The sequence below is a fragment of the Aquarana catesbeiana genome, linkage group LG03 (genome assembly GCF_042186555.1).
Source record: "Aquarana catesbeiana isolate 2022-GZ linkage group LG03, ASM4218655v1, whole genome shotgun sequence".
Classification (NCBI taxonomy): Eukaryota; Metazoa; Chordata; class Amphibia; order Anura; family Ranidae; genus Aquarana; species Aquarana catesbeiana.
The window spans coordinates 123,539,714-123,562,974 of NC_133326.1; the positions used below are offsets into that span (position 1 = coordinate 123,539,714).

The window sequence follows — 23,261 nt, forward strand, 5'->3', positions numbered from 1 at the left end:
TTCCTTAACCTAGCTGTTGGTCAGTGAGGCCGTCAATCACATTTAAATGCCAATAAAAGAGCAATAGGGAGAGGGGGAGAGAACAAAAGTCAAAGTCTGCATATCACTTAACTTGGCTCTATAGCTATGTTGGTGACATGTTTACCCTAAAGCTGTAACCCAGGTTCAAACAGAAATGTCCAGCAGACACTGCACCCCTGCTTTTATTACCTAGATGCAGACATTGTTAATCCAGTATATTGAGCAAAATACATTTTCCTCCCAGTAAATCCATTATATTATTATAGGTACAGTATATAGCACTGCCAATTACATATTGTACATTCATACAAGTCCCTGCCCTTCAAACTGCTTACAATCCAAGGTCCCCATCTTGCATGCGCACACATGCTAGGGCCAATTTTAGAAAGCAGCAATTAACCTAGCAGCTTGGCTTTGGAATGTGGGGAAAAAAACAGAATACCGGAAAACCTGGTTGGACTTCAAACAGGAGCAAGAGTGCTCCACAGAACAAGTAGAGAAAAATCTCAGCCACCATACACCATACAAGCCCAGCGTGTTATAGGTGATAGGACCCTTGGCTGGACTCCTTCCAGGCCAAACACCTTGACATGTTTCGCCCCACCCACGGGGCTTAGTCATGGAGGTAAGGTGGATGGGGCGAAACATGTTGGGGTGCGTGGCCTGGATGTAGTCAGGCTGAGGCTGCTTTTTTTTATTTATTTTTTTATTTATTTATTTTTACTCAAGAATACGCAAGTGCCTGTGTGTGCAATATGTAGTCAACCAGAAATACAGCAGCATATCATTGCTTTGAACAGTTCAAGTTTGCAGTTGGGGGTTGTCACGACATGCTGAGTATGACGAGAGCATTGCATCAGTGAAATAGACCACATTCTGCTTTCCCACACTACAGCCTTCCAGACAACATCATGAACACCAAACAGTGTTTTATGTTTTTTACTTTATTCAGATTTATGTCTCCCTAAAAAGATGGCCAAGGAGACCAAAACCTGTTGCTTTCACTTGTGTGCTGCTAAGAAGCAACCAATGTGCAGTTAAAGCAGGACTCCAGCCCAACCCATGAGTACACTTTTTAAATACTGTGTGTGTGTGTGTATGTATATAGTATCTCACAAAAGTGAGTACACCCCTCACAGTTTTTGTAAATATTTTATTATATCTTTTCATGTACCAACACTGAAGAAATGACACTTTGCTACAATTTAAAGTGTACAGCTTGTATAACAGTGTAAATTTGCTGTCCCTTCAAAATAACTCAACACACAGTTATTAATGTCTAAACCGCTGGCAACAAAAGTCAGTACATCCCTCAGTGAAAATGTCCAAATAGGGCCCAATTAGCCATTTTCCCTTCCCCGGTGTCATGTGACTTATTAGTGTTACAAGGTCCCAGGTGTGAATGGGGAGCAGGTGTGTTAAATTTGGTGTTATCGCTCTCACTCTCTCATACTGGTCACTGGAAGGTCAACATTGCACCTCATGGCAAAGAACTCTCTGAGGATCTAAAAAAGAATTGTTGCTCTACATAAAGATGGCTTAGGCTATAAGAAGATTGTCAAGACCCTGAAACTGAGCTGCAGCATGGTAGCCAAGACCATACAGCAGTTTAACAGGACAGGTTCCACTCCGAACAGGCCCCGCCATGGTCAACCAAAGAAGTTGAGTGCATGTGCTCAGCGTTATATCCAGAGGTTGTCTTTGAGAAATAGACGTATGAGTGCTGCCAGCATTGCTGCAGAGGTTGAAGGGGTGGGGGGGGGGGGTCAGCCTGTCAGTGCTCAGACCATATGCTGCATCAAATTGGTCTGCATGGCTGTCGTCCCAGAAGGAAGCCTCTTCTAAAGATGATGCACAAGAAAGCCCGCAAACAGTTTGCTGAAGACAAGCAGACTAAGGACATGGATTACTGGAACCATGTCCTGTGGTCTGATGAGACCAAGATAAACTTATTTGGTTCAGATGGTGTCAAACGTGTGTGGCGGCAAGCAGGTGGGGAGTATAAAGACAGGTGTATCTTGCCTACAGTCAAGCATTGTGGTGGAGGTGTCATGGTCTGGGGCTGCATGAGTGATGCTAGCACTGGAAAGCTACAGTTCATTGAGGAAACCATGAATGCCAAAATGTACTGTGATATACTGAAGCAGAGCGTGATCCCCTCCCTTCGGAGACTGGGCCACAGGGCAGTATTTTAACATAACGACCCCAAACACACCTCCAAGATGACCACTGCCTCGCTAAAGAAGCTGAGGGTAAAGGTGATGGACTGGCCAAGCATGCCTCCAGACCTAAACCCTATTGAGCATGTGTGGGGCATCCTCAAACAGAAGGTGGAGAAGTGCAAGGTCTCTAATCTCCACAGCTCCATGATGTCATAATGGTGGAGTGGAAGAGGACTCAAGTGGCAACCTGTGAAGCTCTAGTGAACTCCATGCCCAAGAGGATTAAGGCAGTGCTAGAAAATAATGGTGGCCACACAAAATATTGACACTTTGGGCCAAATTTGGACATTTTCACTTAGAGGTGTGCTCACTTTTGTTGCCAGCGGTTTAGACATTAATGGCTGTGTGTTGAGTTATTTTGAAGGGACAGCAAATGTACACTGTTATACAAGCTGTACTCTCACTACTTTACATTGTAGCAAAGTGGAATTTATTCAGTGTTGTCACATGAAAAGATATAATAAAATATTTACAAAAATGTGAAGGGCGGTAGATAGATAGATAGATAGATAGATATACATACACATGCACCGGTAAAATAAAAATTGAACACGTTACCATTTTTCTAGGTTAATATATTTCTAAAGGTGCTATTGGCATGAAATGTTCAGCACATGTCGGTAACAACCCATGCAATCTGTACATACAAAGAAACTAAAACAAATAAGTTCAGAAATTTAAGTTATGTGTAGTAAAATGGAGTGACATAGGGAAAAAGTATTGAAAACCATGAAGAAAGTAAGGCGCAAAAAGGCATGAAACGCCAAGACACCAGCTGAAATCTGTCAGTAATTAGAAAGAAATCCTGCTCCTTGTCAGTTAATATCAGCTGGTTCAGTCTCAACTGATGGCCTATAAAAAGGTGTCTCATTTCCAAGGTGTCACACGCAAAACATCTCATGCAAGGTGCTCTCTCAAGACCTTCGCAACCTTATTGTCGTAAAACATACCGATGGCATTGGTTACAGAAGGATTTCTAAACTTCTGAATGTTCCAGTGAGCACTGTTGGGGCCATTATCCGGAAGTGAAAAGAACATAATTTCACCATAAACCAACCGGCCTCAACCGGGTGCTCCTCGCAAGATTTCCTGACAGAGGAGTGAAAGGAATTATCAGAAGAGTTGTCCAAGAGCCAAGGACCACTTGTTAAGAGCTTCAGAAAAACCTGGCATTAGCAGGTACAATGTTTTAAAGAAAACCATAACTAATGCACTCAACTGCCATGGCCTGTATGCACACTCCTCATGCAAGACTCCATTGCTGAAGAAAAAGCATGTTGAAGCTCGTTTTAAGTTTGCTGAACAACATTTAGACAAGCTTGTGAAACACTGGGAGAATAAAGTCTGGTCAGATGAGACCAAAATTGAACTCTTTAGATGCCATAATACACACCATGTTTGGAGGCTAAGTGGCACTGCACATCACCCCTATACAAACCGTGAAGTTTGTAGGTGGGAACATCATAGTGTGAGACTGTTTTTAAGCATACGGTACTGGCAAACTTCATATCGTTGAAGGAAGGGTGAATGGGAAAAATGTACCAAGACATTCTTGATTAAAATCTGCTGCCATCTACCAGGATGATGAAGATTAAACGAGGGTGGACATATCAGCAAGACAATGATCCCAAACACCAAGCCAAGGAAAGTCATAATTGGTTTCAAAGACAGAAAATAAAGCTGCTAGAATGGCCCAGCCAATCACCTGACTTGAATCCAATGGAAAATCTATGGAAAGAACTAAATATCAGAGTTCATAGAAGAGGCCCACGGAACCATCAAGATTTGTGTGGAAGAATGGGCCAAAATCACACCTGAGCAATGCATGCAACTGGTTTCTCCATACAGGAGGAGTCTTGAAGCTGTCATTACCAACAAAGGATTTTGTACAAAGTATTAAATACATTTCATTTAGCGTGTTCAATACTTTTTTCCCTGTGTCATTCCATTGTATTATGGATAAGGGATATTACTGCGTTGACCCAGTGTGTAAGAGAGAAAGGACAGCTGCTACATAAGAATGTGACAAAAATTCAATGTGAAGGATTGATTAAAGAATGTAGCGCTAAAAAATGTAAAGCAATAAACAAAAACAGTGTACAAAATGTATGCAAATGGTGAAAACATATGATAACAATCACTCTCAAATGTAATAAATATGAGAGAGTGCATATATATATGATGGGTAGAAACACAAGTGGAAAAAGTCCCAAAGGTGAAAATATCCTTAAGGTAAATTTATATAGAGTCCACCACAAGGGAGTTGTTGCACAGAAGTGGGGTACAACGGCCTTGGCAGGCATGTAGAGCACCAGGGATAATGTGTTCTCCACCCAAAGTTAAGGGGTGTACACTCTTACCGGAAGAGTGTCAGCGACATCGAGTCAATCAAGCAAGGATGTCCCGATCAGCAGACTTCGGGAAACAGTCCAGGGAATCCAGCGAACTCCAGGAGAGGATCCAGGAAATCAAGCAGGTAAGCGTAAGGCTGGGACTTAGATGTTAAACGGCCAGATTGGAAGGCCAAAAACTCTCATCCGTGGGGATATAGAAGGAAAAAAGATGCCTCCATATGGTGTAGGTCAAAACAGTGGGTTTTATTGAAAAAAACAATATACATCCATAAAGTTAAAACTGTGATCACAGAATAAAAGCAATGTGGGAAACTGAAAGCCAAGCCTGACGTGTTTCGTCCCAATGGACTTGCACTGGGGCATATATTGGCTCCCCTACATTTCACATATTTATAATTTGCACATCAGTTAAGAAACCAATCAGTAAAAACATGGTATGCGGCATCAACCCAGAAGAGGTATACGGCCGGCATGACTATCACACCCAAAAACCTGAGACCAGTGACTGGAGTAAGGCCAGCCACATGACATGAGCTCCAAGCCTCGGTCTGGGAACCAATGAACAGAGCAGACCAGATCCCACAACACCAAAAAATGATGTCGTGGGGGTGTGACTGCACCTGTAGCGTCAAGCCCGAAATTACGCGGCCAACACGAGGCAAACCCCTCACTTCAAAAGCACACAAAACGGGTGACGCTGGTCATGTGACAGACAGCCAATCAAAACCTCGCTGGGATCGGAGACCTAATTTCGTCACCGCTAGGTCACATGACGGCAAATACGGTGCCATGGGAACGTGATCTGACGTGAGGAGTCAACCCGAAAGTGACAACACCATGAGGCAGACGTCTCACTCAACAACCAATAGGTTGCATAACGTCGGTCATGCAATCAACGGCAATGTAAACAATAATGGCATAAAACAAGTAAAAATTCGCACTGAACTGAAAAAAGCAAGCGGCCAGCAAAGTTCGTAGATAACAAACAAAAAGTCACATGCATAAAAATTATTGCGGCTCTGAAAAGGTCAAAAATGAAATTGAAGAGTGGGAGGAATCCAATCACCAAATATATTGTGCAGATGTAGAAAGAGTCACTCGTCACCACGTGGTAATGTAGTCTGCTTACCAGAAGGTGTTAAGGATTAGGCATAGATGATAAATTCTCAATAGCATCCAGCAAATCCAGCCCACTGGAACCCCTCATCAGACCACAAGCTTAAAACAGCATGCATCAATGATAGGAAAAAACGGCTGCAGCAATCAGCGTACGGATGTCAGCCTGCCTGACATGTTTCATCGTAACAGATGTCTTCAGAGGCATGGCCTCTGTTACGATGAAACATGTCAGGCAGGCTGACATCCGTACGCATGCTGTTTTAAGCTTCAACTGTAAGTTACTACAATAAAAGTTTTTTTATCTATCATTACGGGCTTCACTATGGGTCCTTCATTTTCTTTTCTCGGATATATGATGACTACATGCCTGAATGCCTAATTCTGAAGTGACCATTGGGAGATGTTTATATGTGAAGGAAATCCCACGGATGTTGTGGTCTGATGAGGGGTTCCAGTGGGCTGGATTTGCTGGATGCTATTGAGAATTTATCATCTATGCCTAATCGTTAACACCTTCTGGCAATGTAAACATGCCTTTTCGGGGCCAAGAGCACATCCACACCACAAAAATGCTGACCAATTGCGCTTTGAGCCTCAAAGGCAAGAATAACACACCTAATTTAAGAAGCACGACTGAAACAAAATAACTCCCAGATCATAATACGAAACATATAATGTCATAAACATTAGTATGAAATACCACTTATTATAAACCAATAGAACACATGTAGTAGAAAGTAGTATAGGCAGAAAATGAATAAGCATGAAGATTTAAGCTTGATTGATAAAAGAATTTGTCCCATTCAACATTCATACCGAACGGCGAGTAAGACTTGAGCTCATGTATCCAGTATGTTTTGAGGCAAGACACCGCGGAGGTAGAACTCCCCCCTCAAATGTGGAACAAACTTATCAATGATTTGAAACTGTGTTCCTGCAGGATCTTTGTTGTGATATTTTAAATAATGGGGGACGCTATGATTAGTTCGTCCCTTCTTGATACTGGCCAAATGTTTGTTGACCCTCACCGAGAATATCCTAATAGTACGTCCCATGTATTGTTTCTTACAAGGACAAGTCAATAAAAAGACAATAAATCTCGTGGCACAAGTGGTAAAATGTTTCATTGGGTAAGTACATTGCGTGGTGGATGAGGTAAATGTGTCTATTGATCTCAGTGTCAAGATCTGTAGATCTGAACATTATTTATCTAAAAACACAACTCTTCCTTTTTGATTCAGCAGAATTTTATTATGGAACTTCTCAAGTTCGCTACCCAACACAATTACTTTTGGTTTCAGAATCAATTTTATTTGCAGAAGAGGGGTGCAGTCATGGGGGCTAAGTTTGCCCCCAGTTTGGCAAACTTGTTCATGGCTCAGTGGGAGGAGGATGTCGTCTATGTCCTTAAGAGACCAGAGCTAGTTCTCTGGGCTGGGTACATTGACGACATCCTCCTCCTATGGAATGGCGATCGGGAATCTCTCGATGCTTTTATGACTTCACTAAATCATAATGATAGGGGCATTGTTTTGAGCTATGAGGTTAGCCTTGCTACCATTCATTGCCTTGATCTCGAAATATCAGTCATTGATCAACATTTAGAATTCAAAACTTTACATTACGTTCCGGTTGATAGTTGTCACCATACACAGTGGCTCAATTCAGTTCCACGCAGCCAGTTCTTATGACTGCAGAGGAATTGTACTAAGACAACTGATTTTTTTTTTTTTCTCCCAGTCCCAGATTCAGAAAAATAGATTTTTGGAAAAAGGCTATAGATCTACAGATCTTGACACAGAGATCAATAGGGTTTCCCTGATGGGACATCTTTGCTGACTGATCGTCCTAAGCCTGTCTTGGATAATAAGTTTAGATGGTCTTTTTTCACCACTTACTCTGTTCAATTCAGACAGATTAAGGAGATAATCAATAAACATTGGAAAATCCTTGGGTCCGGCTATTCCGGAACAGGCTGGTGTCATATTCAGAGGGGCACGGTCAATACAGGGACAAATTGCGCCCAATGTGATTGACCCCCCCCCCCAAAATTAATTCAGCAATGTAAGGGTTACTATCCATGCCGTAGGTGTAATGTGTGTCTCCACAATATCTGTGAGAGACGCAAAACTGACACATTTACCTCATCCACCATGCAATGTACTTAGCCAATGAAACATTTTACCACCTGTGCCACGAGATTTATTGTCTATTTTTTGACTTGTCCTTGTAAGAAACAATACGTGGGACATACTATTAGGACATTCTCGGTGAGGGTCAACGAACATTTGGCCAGTATCAAGAAGGGACAAACTAATTATAGCGTCCCCCGCCATTATTTAAAATATCACAACAAAGATCCTGCAGGAACATAGTTTCAGATCATTGATAAGTTCGTTCCACATTGGAGGGGGGAGCCTCCGCGGTGTCTCCCGCCTCGAAATATACTGGATACATGAGCTTAAGCCTTACTCACCGTTCAGTATGAACGTTAAATGGGACATAAATTCTTTTATCGATCAAGCTTAAATCTTCATGCTTTATTCTTATTCATTTTCTGCCTATACTACTTTCTACTACATGTGTTCTATTGGTTTATAATAAGTGGTATTTCATACTCATGTTTATGACATTACATGTATCGTATTATGATCTGGGAGTTATTTTGTTTCAGTCCTGCTTCTTAAATGAGGGGTGTTATTCTTGCCTTTGAGGCTCGAAGCACATTTGGTCACCATTTTTTTGGTGTTGATGTGCTCTTGGCCCCAAAAAAGGCTTGTTTGCATTGCCATTGATTGCGTGACCGACGTTATGCGACCTATTGGTTGTTGAGTGAAACGTCTGCCCTGTGGTGTTGTCACTTCCAGGTTGACTCCTCACATCGGGTCACGTTCCCATGGCACTGTATTTACGGTCATGCGACCTAGCGGTGACAATTATGTCTCCGATCCCAGGGAGGTTTTGATTGTCTGTCGATAGTCAAGTGACCAGCATCACCCGTTTCGCGGGCTTTTCAAGTGAGGTGTTTGCCTCATGTTGGCCACGTAATTTCCGGGTTGACGCTGCAGGTGCAGTCACGCCCCCATGACGTAATTTTTTGGTGTCGTGGGATCTGGTCTGCTCTATTCATTGGTTCCCAGACCGAGGCTTGGAGCTCATGTTGTCATGTGACTGGCCTTACTCCAATTACTGGTCTCAGGTTTTTGGGCGTGATAGTCATGCCGGCCGCACCTCTTCTGGGTTGATGCCGCATACCATGTTTTTACTGATTGGTTTCTTAACTGATGTGTAAATTATAAATATCTGCAATGTGGGGGAGCCGATATATGCCCCAGTTGACGTCCATTGGGACGAAACCCGTCAGACTTGACTTTCAGCTCCCCACATTGCTTTTATGCTGTGATTACAGTTTTATTTTTATGGATGTATATATATATATATATTTTTTTTTTTTTCAATAAAACCCACCATTTTGACCTACACCACATCTTTTTTTCTTTCTTTTTTTTTTGCCTTCCAATCTGACTTTTTAACATCTAAATCTCAGCCTTACGCTTACCTGCTCGATTTCCTGGAACCGTTCCTCGAGTTCGCTGGATTCCCTGGACCGTTTCCAGAAGTCTGCTGATCAGGACATCCTTGCTTGATTGACTCAATCTCGCTGAAACTCAAGTCCACTTCTTCCGGTAAGAGTGTATATCCCTTACCTTGGGTGGACACATTATCCCTGGTGCTCTACATGCCTGCCAAGGCAGCTGTACCCCACTTCTAAGCAACAACTCCCTTGTGGTGGACTCTATATAAATTTACCTGGAGGATATTTCCACCTTTTGGGACTTTGTTCACTTGTGTTTCTACCCATTATATCTATGTACTTTCTCATATTTAATACATTTGAGAGTGATTCTTATCATATCATTTGCATACAACGTTTTGTACACTGTTTTTGTTTATTGCTTTACATTTTTTAGCGCTACATTCTTTATCAATCATTCAATTTTATTACACATAACTTAATTTCTGAACTTATTTGTTTTTTTGGGGTTTTTTTTCCGTTTTTTGGTGGGTTTTTTGTATGTGTGGATTGCATGGGTTGTTACTGACATGTGCTGAAAATTTCATGTCAATAGCACCTTTTAGAAATACACTCACGGCCACTTTATTGGGTACATCTAGTACCGTGTTGGACCTCATTTTGCCTTCAGAATTGCCTTAATTCTTCGTGGCATAGATTTAACAAGGTGTTGGAAACATTCCTCAGAGATTTTGGTCCATATTGACATGATGGCATCACGCAGTTGCTACAGATTTGTCGGCTGCACATCAATGATGCAAATCTCCCATTGCACCACATCCCAAAGGTGTTCTATTGGATAGAGATCTCATGACTGTGGAGGCCATTGAAGTACAGTGAACTCATTGTCATGTTCTAGAAACCAATCTGAGATGATATGAGCTTTGTGACATGGTGCGTTATCCTGCTGGAAGTAGTCATCTGAAGATGTAGTCCTAAAGGGATGGACATGGTTAGCAACAATACTCGGGCAAGGCTGTGGAGTTTAAATGATGCTCAATTGGTACTAAGGGGCCCAAAGTGTGCCAAGAAAATATCCCCCACACCATCACCACCACCAGCCTGAACCGTTGGAGCCATGCTATCATGTTGTTTATGCCAAATTCTGACCCTAACATCTGAATGTCACAGCTGAAATCGAGACTCATCCGACCAGGCAACGTTTTTCCAATCTTCTATTGTCCAATTTTGCTGAGCTTGTGCGAATTGTAGCCTCAGTTTCCTGTTCTTAGCTGACAGGAGTAGCATCCGGTGTGGTCTTCTGCTGCTGTAGACATCTGCTTCAAAGTCCCATGTGTTGTTCGGTCAGAGAAGGTATTCTGCATACCTTAATTGTAACAAGTGGTTATTTGTGCTACTGTTGCCCTTCAATCATCTCAAACTAGTCTGCTCGTTTTCCTCTGACATCAACAAGGTATTTTCGTCCACACAACTGCCGCTCACTGGATATTTTCTCTTTTTCAGACCCTGGAAACGGTTGTGCGTGAAAATCACAGTAGATGAGCAGTTTTGAAATACTCAGGCCAGCCCGCCTGGCACCAAAAACCATGCCACGTTCAAAGTCACTTAAGTCCCCTTTTTTCCCCATTCTGATGCTCGGTTTGACTTTCAGCAAGTCATCTTCACCACGTCTAGATGGCTAAATGCATTGAGTTGCTGCCATGTGATTTGGCTGGTTAGCAATTGTGTTACCAAGCAATTGAACAGGTGTACCCAATAAACTGGCTGGTGAGTGTATATTTATCTAGTTAAATGGTGACGCGATCAGTACTTGTTTTACTGTGTGTGTGTGTGTGTGTGTGTGTGTGTATTATATTATACACTCTGTTTACCTGCAAAAAGGTTTTGTATTTTTGGCCTGCCATTCTTGTAATACTTTTTGCTCTGTTCAGCCTCTTTGGTTGGGGCTACCTCCAGCTGCTGTTTAGTTTTTAGGTGGGCAGCTGGGGGGGGGGGCTGCAGCTAAGTCACCTGTTTTTACACATCCCCCCCCCCCCCCCCCCAGCTGCCCACCTAAAAACTAAACAGCAGCTGGAGGTAGCCATTCAGCTATTCACATGCAGGGGCTGCGATGCTTTGCACCACCTGTCAAACTTGGCCATTAAAGTCAATGGGGCCACACTGCAACCATTACCCAAATGCTTGGCTTGCAGTTGCTGTGCATTAACCACATTATAAGCTCCCAAAAAAAGGACGGGCGGTTAGAAGGTGGCAAGATCACCCCCTGAACACCTTACTACAGCTACTTAGCTGTAATTTGTGAAATGATTCACTGAAGATTGCTTTTCAAAGCTTTGGCTAGTTTGAACCTAGCTTTAGATGAGGCTACTTCTTGCTTTAGCAGTATTGCTTACTGGAGCTCTCCTTGCTCCTTGGACAGAAGTAATGAGGCCGATTTCAGATGGAGAAGTGGTATAGAAAGCCACAAAGCTGAACTATGTAATACGTGTGTCAGACTTGTGTACGGTTCAGTTGTGTCCAGCCCGGTTGTCTGGAGTTTCACTTTGACTACTGCTTCTTCTCTCTACTTGTAGAAAAGAGGAATGAATCGCCCAGATTATTCCAATGAGTTAAAAAAAAAAATCAAAAAGATCAAAAATTACCCAAGGGCAGAAGGACTGTGCATTCTGTAGTCAGCCTACATTTTAACTAAATTACGTTTGCTTTGATTTCCCTTGGTTAGTCATTCATAATTGTCAGATTTTATTTGCCATCTACTTTCCTTTTCACAATGTTGCTCTTGATGGTTGTGGGTGTATGGCAAAGCATATAACTTTCCAGAGAACCACACATCTGCATTACCTTTAACAAAGTTCTCCGCTGAACACCTGGGACTTCCTTGTCTGTCCAATCTAAGATATCCAGACATAAGCCGGCTGAAGTCTACAGGAAAGAAAAGCAATCCACGCCCCAGGGCGGCAGAGAGAGATGTATGAGGAATCATTCAGCAAGAAGGAATGCTAGTAGTGGTCAAGAAACCACAAGAAACATGCCACAATGATGAATTTTTCTCTGACTCTGCACAATAAATATGTGTCCTAAAGTGACCCGCAACAAGTACATAATCAGACTACTGTTACTGTCCTGAAATTAGACCAGAAATCCAGCTCCCGCCACTGAAAAGGAATTTGATTATCCACTCAGCAAGATCTGTTAAGAAAAACCAGACATTTCATGCTGCATGCTGTGAAATGTGTAATATGTAGAGCCCTTTACTAAAGTGTTCTTATTGTATAAAAAAAAAAAAAAAAAAGAGCATTCGTGGGGGGAAAAAAAAATAATTTTTAACTTTTGCAAACAAAACTTTGTAGCAACTTGATGCCCAAAAAATCAAATTCTTCATGTCATCTATACCAAAGACTCAAACTCCCACTTTAATTCAGATCTGAATCTTCATACTCTAGTCTAATACATACTTTTAGTGACCTCTGCTGGCTGTTTTTAGGAATTTCTGTTTTCATGTGTTTTTTTTTTTTTTTTTTTTTTTTTTTTTTTTTAATAGACTGGTGATATTATTATTTGTTTTTATTTTATTTTATTTATTTATTTATTTTATCCAAATCTGGATGTAGCACTGTCACAGCCTTTGTAGTGTCCAAATACTTCCAGTGATCTTGTGGCTGTTCAGAGAGAGTTGTTACAGGATTTGAAACAATGGCAACTAGAGTCCAGAAAATCAGTCCTTTCTGGTTCATGGTAAAAATCAGTATGCTTATTTTAGAGCTTGGCAGGTGTCGAGTAAATGTATTCTCCTACAATAATGAATTCTGTGTGTATGAAAGGAGTATTGATTTGCAATTAGAAAACCTCCTTATATTGTAGGTAATCGCTCTGACCTGTGGTACTCTACCAAAGGAGCAGAAATGAAATGTTAATAGTAGCTGTCCCACACTTTTGAAAAAAAATGACTAAAATGTATTGAGTGCACATTTAGAGTTTTATATTGTAGTTTAGCCAAAAGTAGTTTTTGATTTTACATTTTTTCATGTTCACATTTTTGCAGATTCTCCTTTTTAAGTAGTGTTCTTTAGGTTTAATCACCTCAGACAAGACCTGTAAAAGAAACTTGTGCTGAAAGATATGTGGAGGCTATCATGCTGATCCTCTGGCTTCAATGCTTTGAGTCAGGGACTTGAAACAAGAATGCAAATTGGGTGTTTCAACAGCTCTCTAATGTGATGCATTTATTCTTTTTGGTCAGTAATTCAGAAAGTGCCTAAAGTCCAATGCCAGTTTCTAAAAGTTCCTAAAAGTATTAAATATATATATGAGCTCCAGAGATGCAGTCGGGAGATGGGAGAAAGTTGTAGAAAGTCAACCATCTCTGCAGCCCTCCACCAGTCGGGGCTTTATGGCAGAGTGGCCCAATGGAAGCCTCTCCTTAGTGCAAGACACATGAAAGCCTGCATGGAGTTTGCTAAAAACACCTGAAGGACTCCAAGATGGTGAGACATAAGATTCTCTGGTCTGATGAGACCAAGATAGAACTTTTTGGCCTTAATTCTAAGCGGTATGTGTGGAGAAAACCATGCACTGCTCATCACCTGTCCAATACAGTCCCAGCAGTGAAGCATGGTGGTGGCAGCATCATGCTGTGGGCGTGTTTTTCAGCTGCAGGGACAGGACTACTGGTTGCAATCGAAGGAAAGATGAATGTGGCCAAGTACAGGGATATCCTGGACGAAAACTTTATCCAGAGTGCTCAGGACCTCAGACTGGGCCGAAGGTTTACCTTCCAACAAGACAATGACCCTAAGCACACAGCTAAAATAATGGAGTGGCTTCACAACAACTCCGTGACTGTTCTTGAATGGCCCAGCCAAAGAAAGAGAGAGACACAGTGGCATGCTGTGTGAGAGGATCCATTGCTGGGAATTTTGAGTTCCTGGTGATATGTGACAACCCAATCTGTCTGCCCATGATGGAGTGTGCCAATTGGATTTACTGTTGAGCCTTTGCATTATATAAATACATCGTTTGTTTTTCATATCCTTCTGGTAAGCAGATTGACAGCACTTGGGTGTGGTGTGCTCCTCCTTTGCACACGGAAGTTTGGTGGAGGTTTCATCTCATCTCTACTCCCCATTGGCTTTTATGGACTATCATATTTATTTTTAAGCTTTTGTCTTATTTAGCGCTGCATTTCTGATCTCCTGACTTAAACCCATCTCTGGAGAGACCTAAAAATGGCTGTCCACTAATGTTTACCATCCAAACTGACAGAACTGGAGAGGATCTGCAAGGAGGAATGGCAGAGGATCCCCAAATCCAGGTGTGAAAAACTTGTTGCATCTTTCCCAAAAAGACTCATGGCTGTATTAGATCAAAAGGGCGCTTCTACTAAATACTGAGCAAAGGGTCTGATTACTTAGGACCATGTGATATTTCAGTTTTTCTTTTTTAATAAATCTGCAAAAATGTCAACAATTCTATGTTTTTCTGTCAATATGGGGTGCTGTGTGTACATTAATGAGGAAAAAAAATTAACTTAAATGATTTTAGCAAATGGCTGCAATATAACAAAGAGTGAAACATTTAAGGGGGCCTGAATACTTTCCGTCCCCACTGTATATAGTTGTGCTCATAAGTTTACATACCCTGGCAGAATTTGATTTCTTGGCCATTTTTCAGAGAATATGAATGATAACACAAAAACTTTTCTTTCACTCATGGTTAGTGTTTTGGCTGAAGCCATTTATTATCAATCAACTGTGTTTTACTCTTTTTAAATCATAATGGCAACAGAAACTACCCAAATGATACCCTGGTGATTTTGGCCTGATAACATGCACACAAGTTGACACAAAGGGGTTTGAATGGCTATTTAAGGTAACCATCCTCACCTGTGATCTGTTTGTTTGTGATTGGTGTGTGTGTATAAAAGGTCAATGCGTTTCTGGACTCCTGACAGACTCTTGCATCTTTCATCCAGTGCTGCACTGACATTTCTGGATTCTGAGTCATGGGGAAAGCAAAAGAATTGTCAAATGATCTGCATGAAAGGGTAGTTGAACTGTATAAAACAGGAAAGGGATATACAAAGATATACAAGGAATTGAGAATGCCAATCGGCAGTGTTCAAACTCTAATCAAGAAGTGGAAAATGAGGGTTCTGTTGAAACCAAACCACGGTCAGGTAGACCAACTAAAATGTCAGCCACAACTGCCAGGAAAATTTTTGGGGATGCAAAGAAAAAAACATAAATAACTTCAGTTGAAATACAGGACTCTCTGAAAACATGTGGTTTGGCTTTTTCAATATGCACAATAAGGAGGCACTTGAAGAAAGATGGGGGCTGCATGGTCGAGTCGCCAGAAGAAAGCCATTACTAAGCAAATGCCACAAAGTATCCCGCTTACAATACGCCAAACAGCACATAGACAAGCCTCAAACCTTCTGGCACAAAGTCATTTGGAGTGATGAGCCCAAAATTGAGCTTTTTGGCCACAACAATAAACACTACATTTGGGGAGGAGTCGACAAGGCCTATGATAAATGGTACAGAGGTGGATCGCTGATGTTTTGGGGATGTGTGAGCTACAAAGGCACAGGAAACTTGGTCAAAATTGTTTGCAAGATGAATGCAGTGTGTTGTCAAAAAATACTGGAGGAACTATTGCATTCATCAGAAATAAATATATACGCTGCGCTTTCTAATATACTCTTCACATTTTATATATATATGTAATAACCAAAGTGCAAATATGCGTGTGAGTCACACACCGTGATACATCCAGTAACTAGTGACTGTAAAAAGTGATAATAGTGCAACAAATAGTTATGAATACTTAAAAATGAACATATAAATGAAAATAAATAATCACACTAGTAAAAAGTGCTATAAGGTGCATCCATATGGTGATTGGTTGTATCAAAATTATTGTTACAACCATTCACCATATGGATGCACCTTATAGCACTTTTAACAGTCGGTAGTCACTGGATGTATCATGGTGTGTGGCTCACACGCATATTTGCACTTTGGTTATCACATATATATAATGTGAAGAGTATATTTGAAAGCACAGCATATATATTTATTTCTGCTTTTATCTGCATGTTTTTATGAGACGTGTTTAACGCTTCCAGCTGTTTCACGGGGCCATTTAGGCAATTTATAATCAGAGGAAGCTCACAGGATCTTTTTTATACATGTTTGCATTCATCAGCCAGGAAGCTGCACATGGGATGTACTTGGACATTTCAACATGACAATGATCCAAAACACAAGGCCAAGTTGACCTGTCATTGGCTATAGCAGAATAAAGTGAAGGTTCTGGAGTGGCCATCTCAGTCTCCTGACCTCAATATCATTGAGCCACTCTGGGGAGATCTCAAACGTGCAGTTCATGCAAGACAGTCCAAGAATTTGCATCATTTAATTTACAGAACATGCCCACAACTTTGAAGAAAGGAAAAAAAAAGAAAAAAACAACAAATAGGGCAAAATAACAGAAAAAGTCAATGTGCATAACTATTTACCCCCCTAAAGTCAATACTCTGTAGAGCTACCTTTTGCGGCTATCACAGCTCCAAGTCGCTTTGGATAAGTTTCTATGAGCTTGCCACAACTTACCACTGGGATTTTTGCTCATTTATCCTCGCAAAACTGCTCCAGCTCCTTCAAGTTGGATTGTTTGCGCTTGTGAACAGCAATCTTTAAGTCTGACCACAGATTTTCTATTGGATTGAGGTCTGGGCTTTGGCTAGACATTCCAAAACATTTATATGTTTCCCCCTTTAAACCACTCAAGTGTTGCTTTAGCAGTGTGTTTGGGGTCATTGTCCAAATCACACACAAAGTGGTACAGTTTTTGCTCAAGAATATCCCTGTATGTAGCACCATCCATCTTTCCCTCATCATCCCCACAGCATGATTCTGCTACCACCATGTTTAACTGTGGGGATGGTGTTCTTTGGCTGATGTGATGTGTTGGGTTTGCTCCAGACATAGCGTTTTCTTTGATGGCCAAAAGTTCAATTTTAGTCTCATCAGACTAGAGCACCTTCCTCCATACATTTTGGGAGTCTCCCACATGCCTTTTCGCAAACTCAAAACGTGCCATTATGTTTTTTGCTGAAAGTAATGGTTTTCTTCTGGCCACTCTGCTATAAAGCCCAACTCTATGGAGCGTACAGCTTATTGTTGTCCTATGTACATGTACTCCAGTCTCTGCTGTGGAACTCTGCAGCTCCTCCAGGGTTACCTTAGGTCTCTGTGCTGCCTCTCTGAATAATGCCCTCCTTGCCCGGTTCGTGAGTTTTGGTGTGCGGCCGTCTCTTGGCAGGTTTGCTGTGACACTTAGATTGCACAAAAGTGGACATCATTTCACTAATTATGTGACTTTCGAAGGTAATTGGTTGCACCAGAGCATTTTATGGGCTACATAGCAAAGGGTGTGAATAGATATGCACATGCCAATTATCATTTTTTTATTTCTGAAAAATAGTTTTATGTATATATTTTTCTAATTTTACTTCACCAACTTAGACTATTGTGTTCTGATCCATCACATGTAATTCAGATTAAAAAAAAACTTTGAACCAAAGGCTGTAATGTAACATAATAGGTAAAGAGCCAAGGGGGGTGAATACTTTTGCAAGGCACTGTATTTTTTAATGACAGTGCCTTCTGTTTTATGCGTTTTTTTAATTAAAAGAGCATTTTGATTTTTATAGTTTAACAAATTAATGCTGTGGTGTTTCTTACTGATGTTTTCCCATAGTTAATCATACAGAGTTTGCATTTATAAATCTTTCCTTCGGATCCACACTGGCTTCTGTTGTAATACATATTTTACAAATTATTTATGGCAGAGAAGTCACAATATGTAAATTGCTGAGGAATTTGAGTTTCAAAATCATTATGCAAATCATTTCATTGCAGAAAAGTACAGGGCCAAACCAGGATGAACATGTGAGGCTATAATGTATGTGGGAGCTTCCGTCTAGTTCATTTGTAAAGTGCAGGCTTCAGAGCTGTGATCCTGATGTTAGCTTCACTACCTGACATGGCACAAGTATACAGAACAAGAGTTGCAGCTTTTCAGACGTCATTGGATCACTAGATAATAAAGCCAGGATGGCAGAATATACATTTACCAACATATGTATACCCACAATGCCAGGTGATCTTTAAGCATTTGTTACCCTAAAAAAAAACCAAGAGATTCTGTTAGCATGTTATACAGCACAGTGCGTGTGTTGTGTAATTTGGCCCCTTTTATAACCTGAAATACATTGAGGGGAAAAAGTATTTGATCCCCTGCTGATTTTGTACGTTTGCCCACTGACAAAGAAATGATCAATCTATAATTATAATGGTAGGTTTATTTTACCAGCGAGAGACAGATTAACAACAAAAATATCCAGAAAAACGCATTTCAAAAAAGTTATAAATTGATTTGCATTTTAACCACTTAAGGACCGAGCCTCTTTTTGAGATTTGTTGTTTACAAGTTAAAAACAGTTTTTGCTAGAAAATTACTTAGAACCCCCAAACATTATACATTTTTTTCTCTAACACCCTAGAGAATAAAATGGCAGTCGTTGCAATATTTTCTGTCATACCGTATTTGCACAGCGGTCTTACAAGCGCACTTTTTTTGGAAAAATACACTTTTTTGAATTAAAAAATAAGACAACAGTAAAGTTTTTTTTTTTTTTTTTTTTTTTTTTTTTTTTTATATTGTGAAAGATAATGTTACCCTGAGTAAATTGATACCCAACATATCACGCTGGAAAATTGCGCTCGCTCGTGGAATGGCGACAAACTTTTACCGTTAAAAATCTCCATAGGCGACGTTTAAAAAATTCTACAGGTTGCATGTCTAGAGTTACACAGGAGTTCTAGGGCTAGAATTATTGCTCTCGCTCTACTGATCGCCGCAATACCTCACATGTGTGGTTTGAACACCGTTTTCATATGCGGCGCTACTCACGTATGCGTTCGCTTCTGCACGCGAGCTCGGTGGCTTTTATTTTTACACTGTTCTTTAAAAAAAATAAAATAAAAAATTTTTACTTTTATTCCTATTACAAGGAATGTAAACATCCCTTGTAATAGAAAAAAAGCATGACAGGACCTCTTAAATATGAGATCTGGGGTCAAAAAGACCTCAGATCTCATTTACATTAAAATGCAATAAAAAAAAATTTCCTTTTAAAAATGTTTTTAAAAAATAGCCCTTTAAGAGCTATGGGCGGAAGTGACGTTTTGAAATATCTTCTGTCGCTCAGCAATGGTATGGAGACGGGTGGGGGCCATCTTCCTCTCACTTGTCTCCATACCCAGCATGGATAAACTTCCGATCGCCTTTGCTGCTGCCGAAGGCTCCGGTAAGCAGTGTAGGGCACCGGAGCGCGGTGGGAGGGTGCCCACTCCCGCCGTTGATAAAAGTGATCTCCTGGCAAATCCACCGCAGAGACCACTCTTATCGGAAACCGGACCGCCGGACGAAAAAGAGGATACTGGGGTTAGGCAGCTAGCTGCTGCCATAACAGTGATACTCCTCTTCAAACTTGGGACGTATATCAGTGTGCGGCGTTCCGGAAGTGGTTAATGAGTGAAATAAGTATTTGATCCCCTATCAGCAAGATTTCTGGCTCCCAGATGTCTTCTATACAGGTAACAGGCTGAGATTAAGAGCACTGTCTTAACCACTTAACAACCGCGCTATCGCCGAATGACGGCTACATTGCAGCTCGATAACTCTGGGAGGGCGTACTATGACGTCCTACCAGAATCGCACAGGAGTATCCGTGATCGCCAGGTCCCAGGGACCCAGTGCATCACAGATTATGGTAAATGTGCATATGTGCTCTGTGCACACTGCAGCCTCATCCATGCTCAGCCATCCCTCTGTCATACTCAGCCATCCATCCATACTCATTCATCCATCCATGCTCAGCCATGCCATCCATACTTGGCCATCCATCCATGCTCAGCCATCCCATCCACCCCCTTCCATACCCAGCCATACCCAGCAATACTCAGTCATACTCAGCCTTACCTAGAAATACCCAGCGGTACACAGTCATACTCAGCCATACGTAGCAAAACCCAGCCATACGTAGCAAAACCCAGCCATACTTGGCAATACTCAGCCATACTCAGCCATGCCGCATCTATACAACATCCATGCCACATCAGTGCCACTACAGTGCCCATCAGTGTCTCACAAAAGTGTAATAGGTAGTCAAATTAGATTTGACATTTTATGCCCCTAGAACACCTGATGGTGCTCCCTGCATGTTGGGCCTCTGTATGTGGCCAGGCTGTGGAAAAGTCTCCCACATGTGGTATCTCTATACTCAGGAGGAGTAGGAGAATCTATTTTGGGGTGTAATTTTTGGTGTGTGCATGCTATGTGTTAGAAATATTGTATACATGGACATCTTTGTGTAAAAAAAAAAAAAAAAAAAAAAAAAAAAAAAAAAAATGTTTTCATTTTCTTTCCACATTTTCCAAAAACTTGTTGAAAAAAATGACGTGTTCAGAAGACTCATTATGCCTCAAAGATTATATGTTGAGGTGTTTTCTTTCCAAAATGGGGTCATTTTGGGGGCGTTTCCATTGTCCTGGTGCTCCAGGGCCTTCAAAAGTGCAAGAGGTAGTCAAGAAAGTAGTATGTGTTTTGGGGTGTAATTTGTGGTATGCATATGCTGTGTGTGAGAAATAACCTGCTAATATAACAATTTTGTGAAAAAAAAAAAGAAAAAAAATCTTGATTTTGCAAAGAATTGTGGGGAAAAAATTACAACTTCAAAAAATTCACCATGCCTCTTACTAAATACCTTGGAATGTCTACTTTCCAAAAAGGGGTAATTTGGAGGGTATTTGTATTTTCCTGGCTTGTTAGGGTCTCAAATGAGATAGGCCTTCAGTACATCAGGCGTGATCAGTTTTCAGAGATTGGCACCACAGCTTGTGGACTCTAACTTTCACACAGACCAAATAATATACACTAATTTGGGTTATGTTTACCAAAGATATGTAGCAGTATAAATTTTGGCCTTCCTTTTTTTTTTCTTTTCAAAATTTTTGGTCTTTTTTCATTTATAGCACAAAAAATAAAAAACCCAGAGGTGATCAAATGCCACCAAAAGAAAGCTCTATTTGCATGAAAAAAAAGGACAAAAAATTCATATGGGTACAATGTTGCATGACTGAGTAATTGCAAAGAGTGTTAAGACCAGGACCCCAATTATACACCATGTCATAGGCACCCTTTGCCTTGTGGGTGATCCAGACCTCTCCGATTGATTAATGTTTCCCATTGTCAGAAGACTTTTGAGGCTTAACTTTTTTTTTTCCCCCACAGGTTTTACATCTTTAGTGACAAGAAGCGGCTTAAGAACAGTCCATATGTTGATAACTCCTACAAATGGGCAGGTGGAGGTTTTCTATCCACTGTGAGTGACCTTCTGACGTTCGGCAATGTGCTCCTTTATAGTTACCAGGCCCAAAATACAACTGGGAGTCTTCCAGGATACCTTAAACCGGGCACCATCAGCATGCTGTGGAGACAAGTCCCCAATACTGAGATGTCTTGGGACAAAGATGGGAAATATGCAATGGGTTGGGGAACTGTGGATAGAAAACAGGATTATGGACAGTGTAAGCTTCAGAAACATTACATTTCACACACAGGAGGGGCAGTTGGAGCTAGTAGTGTCTTATTAATTATGCCTGAAGATGATCCCATGTTATGGGACAGTCAGACAGTGATCCCACCAAGAGGAATTGTGGTGACTATAATAGTCAACATGCAGCAAACAGGGCTCAACACCACCGCTTTAAAGATTGCACTGGAGTTTGAGAAAGCCAAGTTAGATTAGTTATAAAAATTGTACATTAGTACTGGAACTGTACACTTCATTAATGATCAGTTCTGCATGTTTTTTTATGAATATGCACACGTTTCAGATTTATGGAGAGGATCGTTTAACAAAGAGGAAAGTCTTCTAGTTCATAAAATTATGTACTGGAAGTGCAGTGTATAATGACACCAGCCAAAAATAACATTAGGGTGCAGAAGGGACAGATATCTCCTGTACAGTTAGTTACCTACTACATTTAGCTGTACTTTTTAACTTTTTTTTAATTGAATTTTTAAACTGATGCAAGGTTAGGAAGAATTTACATGTTCATAAAAACAAAGGAGTTGGTTCCGTTATCAGGAAGCTGGTCTTAATATGGCAAAGAAAAAAACACATCCTTCTGTATCAATGTTAAATTGCATGTGTGCCAGTCTGGGAATCAAAGTCTAAGACTTTATTTGTGGTTGTGCCTCACAGACTGCTTACCTCTTCTCTAGAGTATACCTATTACCGCTGTTTAATAAAAAAAAAAAAAAAAAAATGGTTTCTATTACAAATAATGCAGAAATGCACAACTGTTTTCTAGTAGCACACTAGTAGATCATTGACACAAGATATTCCCTGCTATCTATGCAAAAGTATCTATAGCCACAAGTTTTTGTTTGTTTTTTTGCTTGTTTTTTTGGATAGAGTTTGGAATGGTTAAAACCCCATCAGTATTTGGTTTGCTGTGTATGTTGTGTTAGGAAGATTTCCCTTCACTTTCTAGTCCTGCACACACCACAGGAAGTAGGAGGACATCTCCAACAGAGAAAGATGAAGTCCTCTCTTAGGCCTAGGTCATATAGGCTTCAGCTCGTAGAACAACAGTATCAACAACAAGCTTTTATAAAGCTTTCCGCAAGCTTTGAGCAGCTTACTTAAAGCCTTTAAAGCATCTTTCAGCTCCTGTTAGAAACAGATCTTATCAGAGATATTAAACCCAAAACCAAACATTTATTCTATTGCAGCTTACCAGTTCTTAGAGGTGATGGAGGCATTGTTTTTTTAATTTGTCTTTTTTTTTTTAGTCTATTTTCATCTGGTGATCCAGCCAGTAAGGCCGGGTTCACATATGTGTGGCCACAGTTCCCAGCATGGTGTCCGGT

At 40.8% G+C, this 23,261-nt stretch overlaps 1 protein-coding gene across 2 annotated transcripts in view; it reads left to right on the forward strand.

Annotated features, from left to right (window-relative positions):
• The window catches only part of LACTB (lactamase beta), a 67,939-nt gene extending 45,527 nt beyond the window's left edge, over positions 1 to 22,412 (forward strand). For both annotated transcript variants that reach the window (XM_073619139.1, XM_073619140.1), the window contains one exon: positions 21,615 to 22,412. In XM_073619139.1, the coding sequence (XP_073475240.1) occupies positions 21,615 to 22,131 (517 nt within the window). In that variant the 3' untranslated portion in view covers positions 22,132 to 22,412. The remainder of the gene's footprint in view (positions 1 to 21,614) is intronic.
• The last annotated feature ends 849 nt before the right edge of the window (positions 22,413 to 23,261 follow it).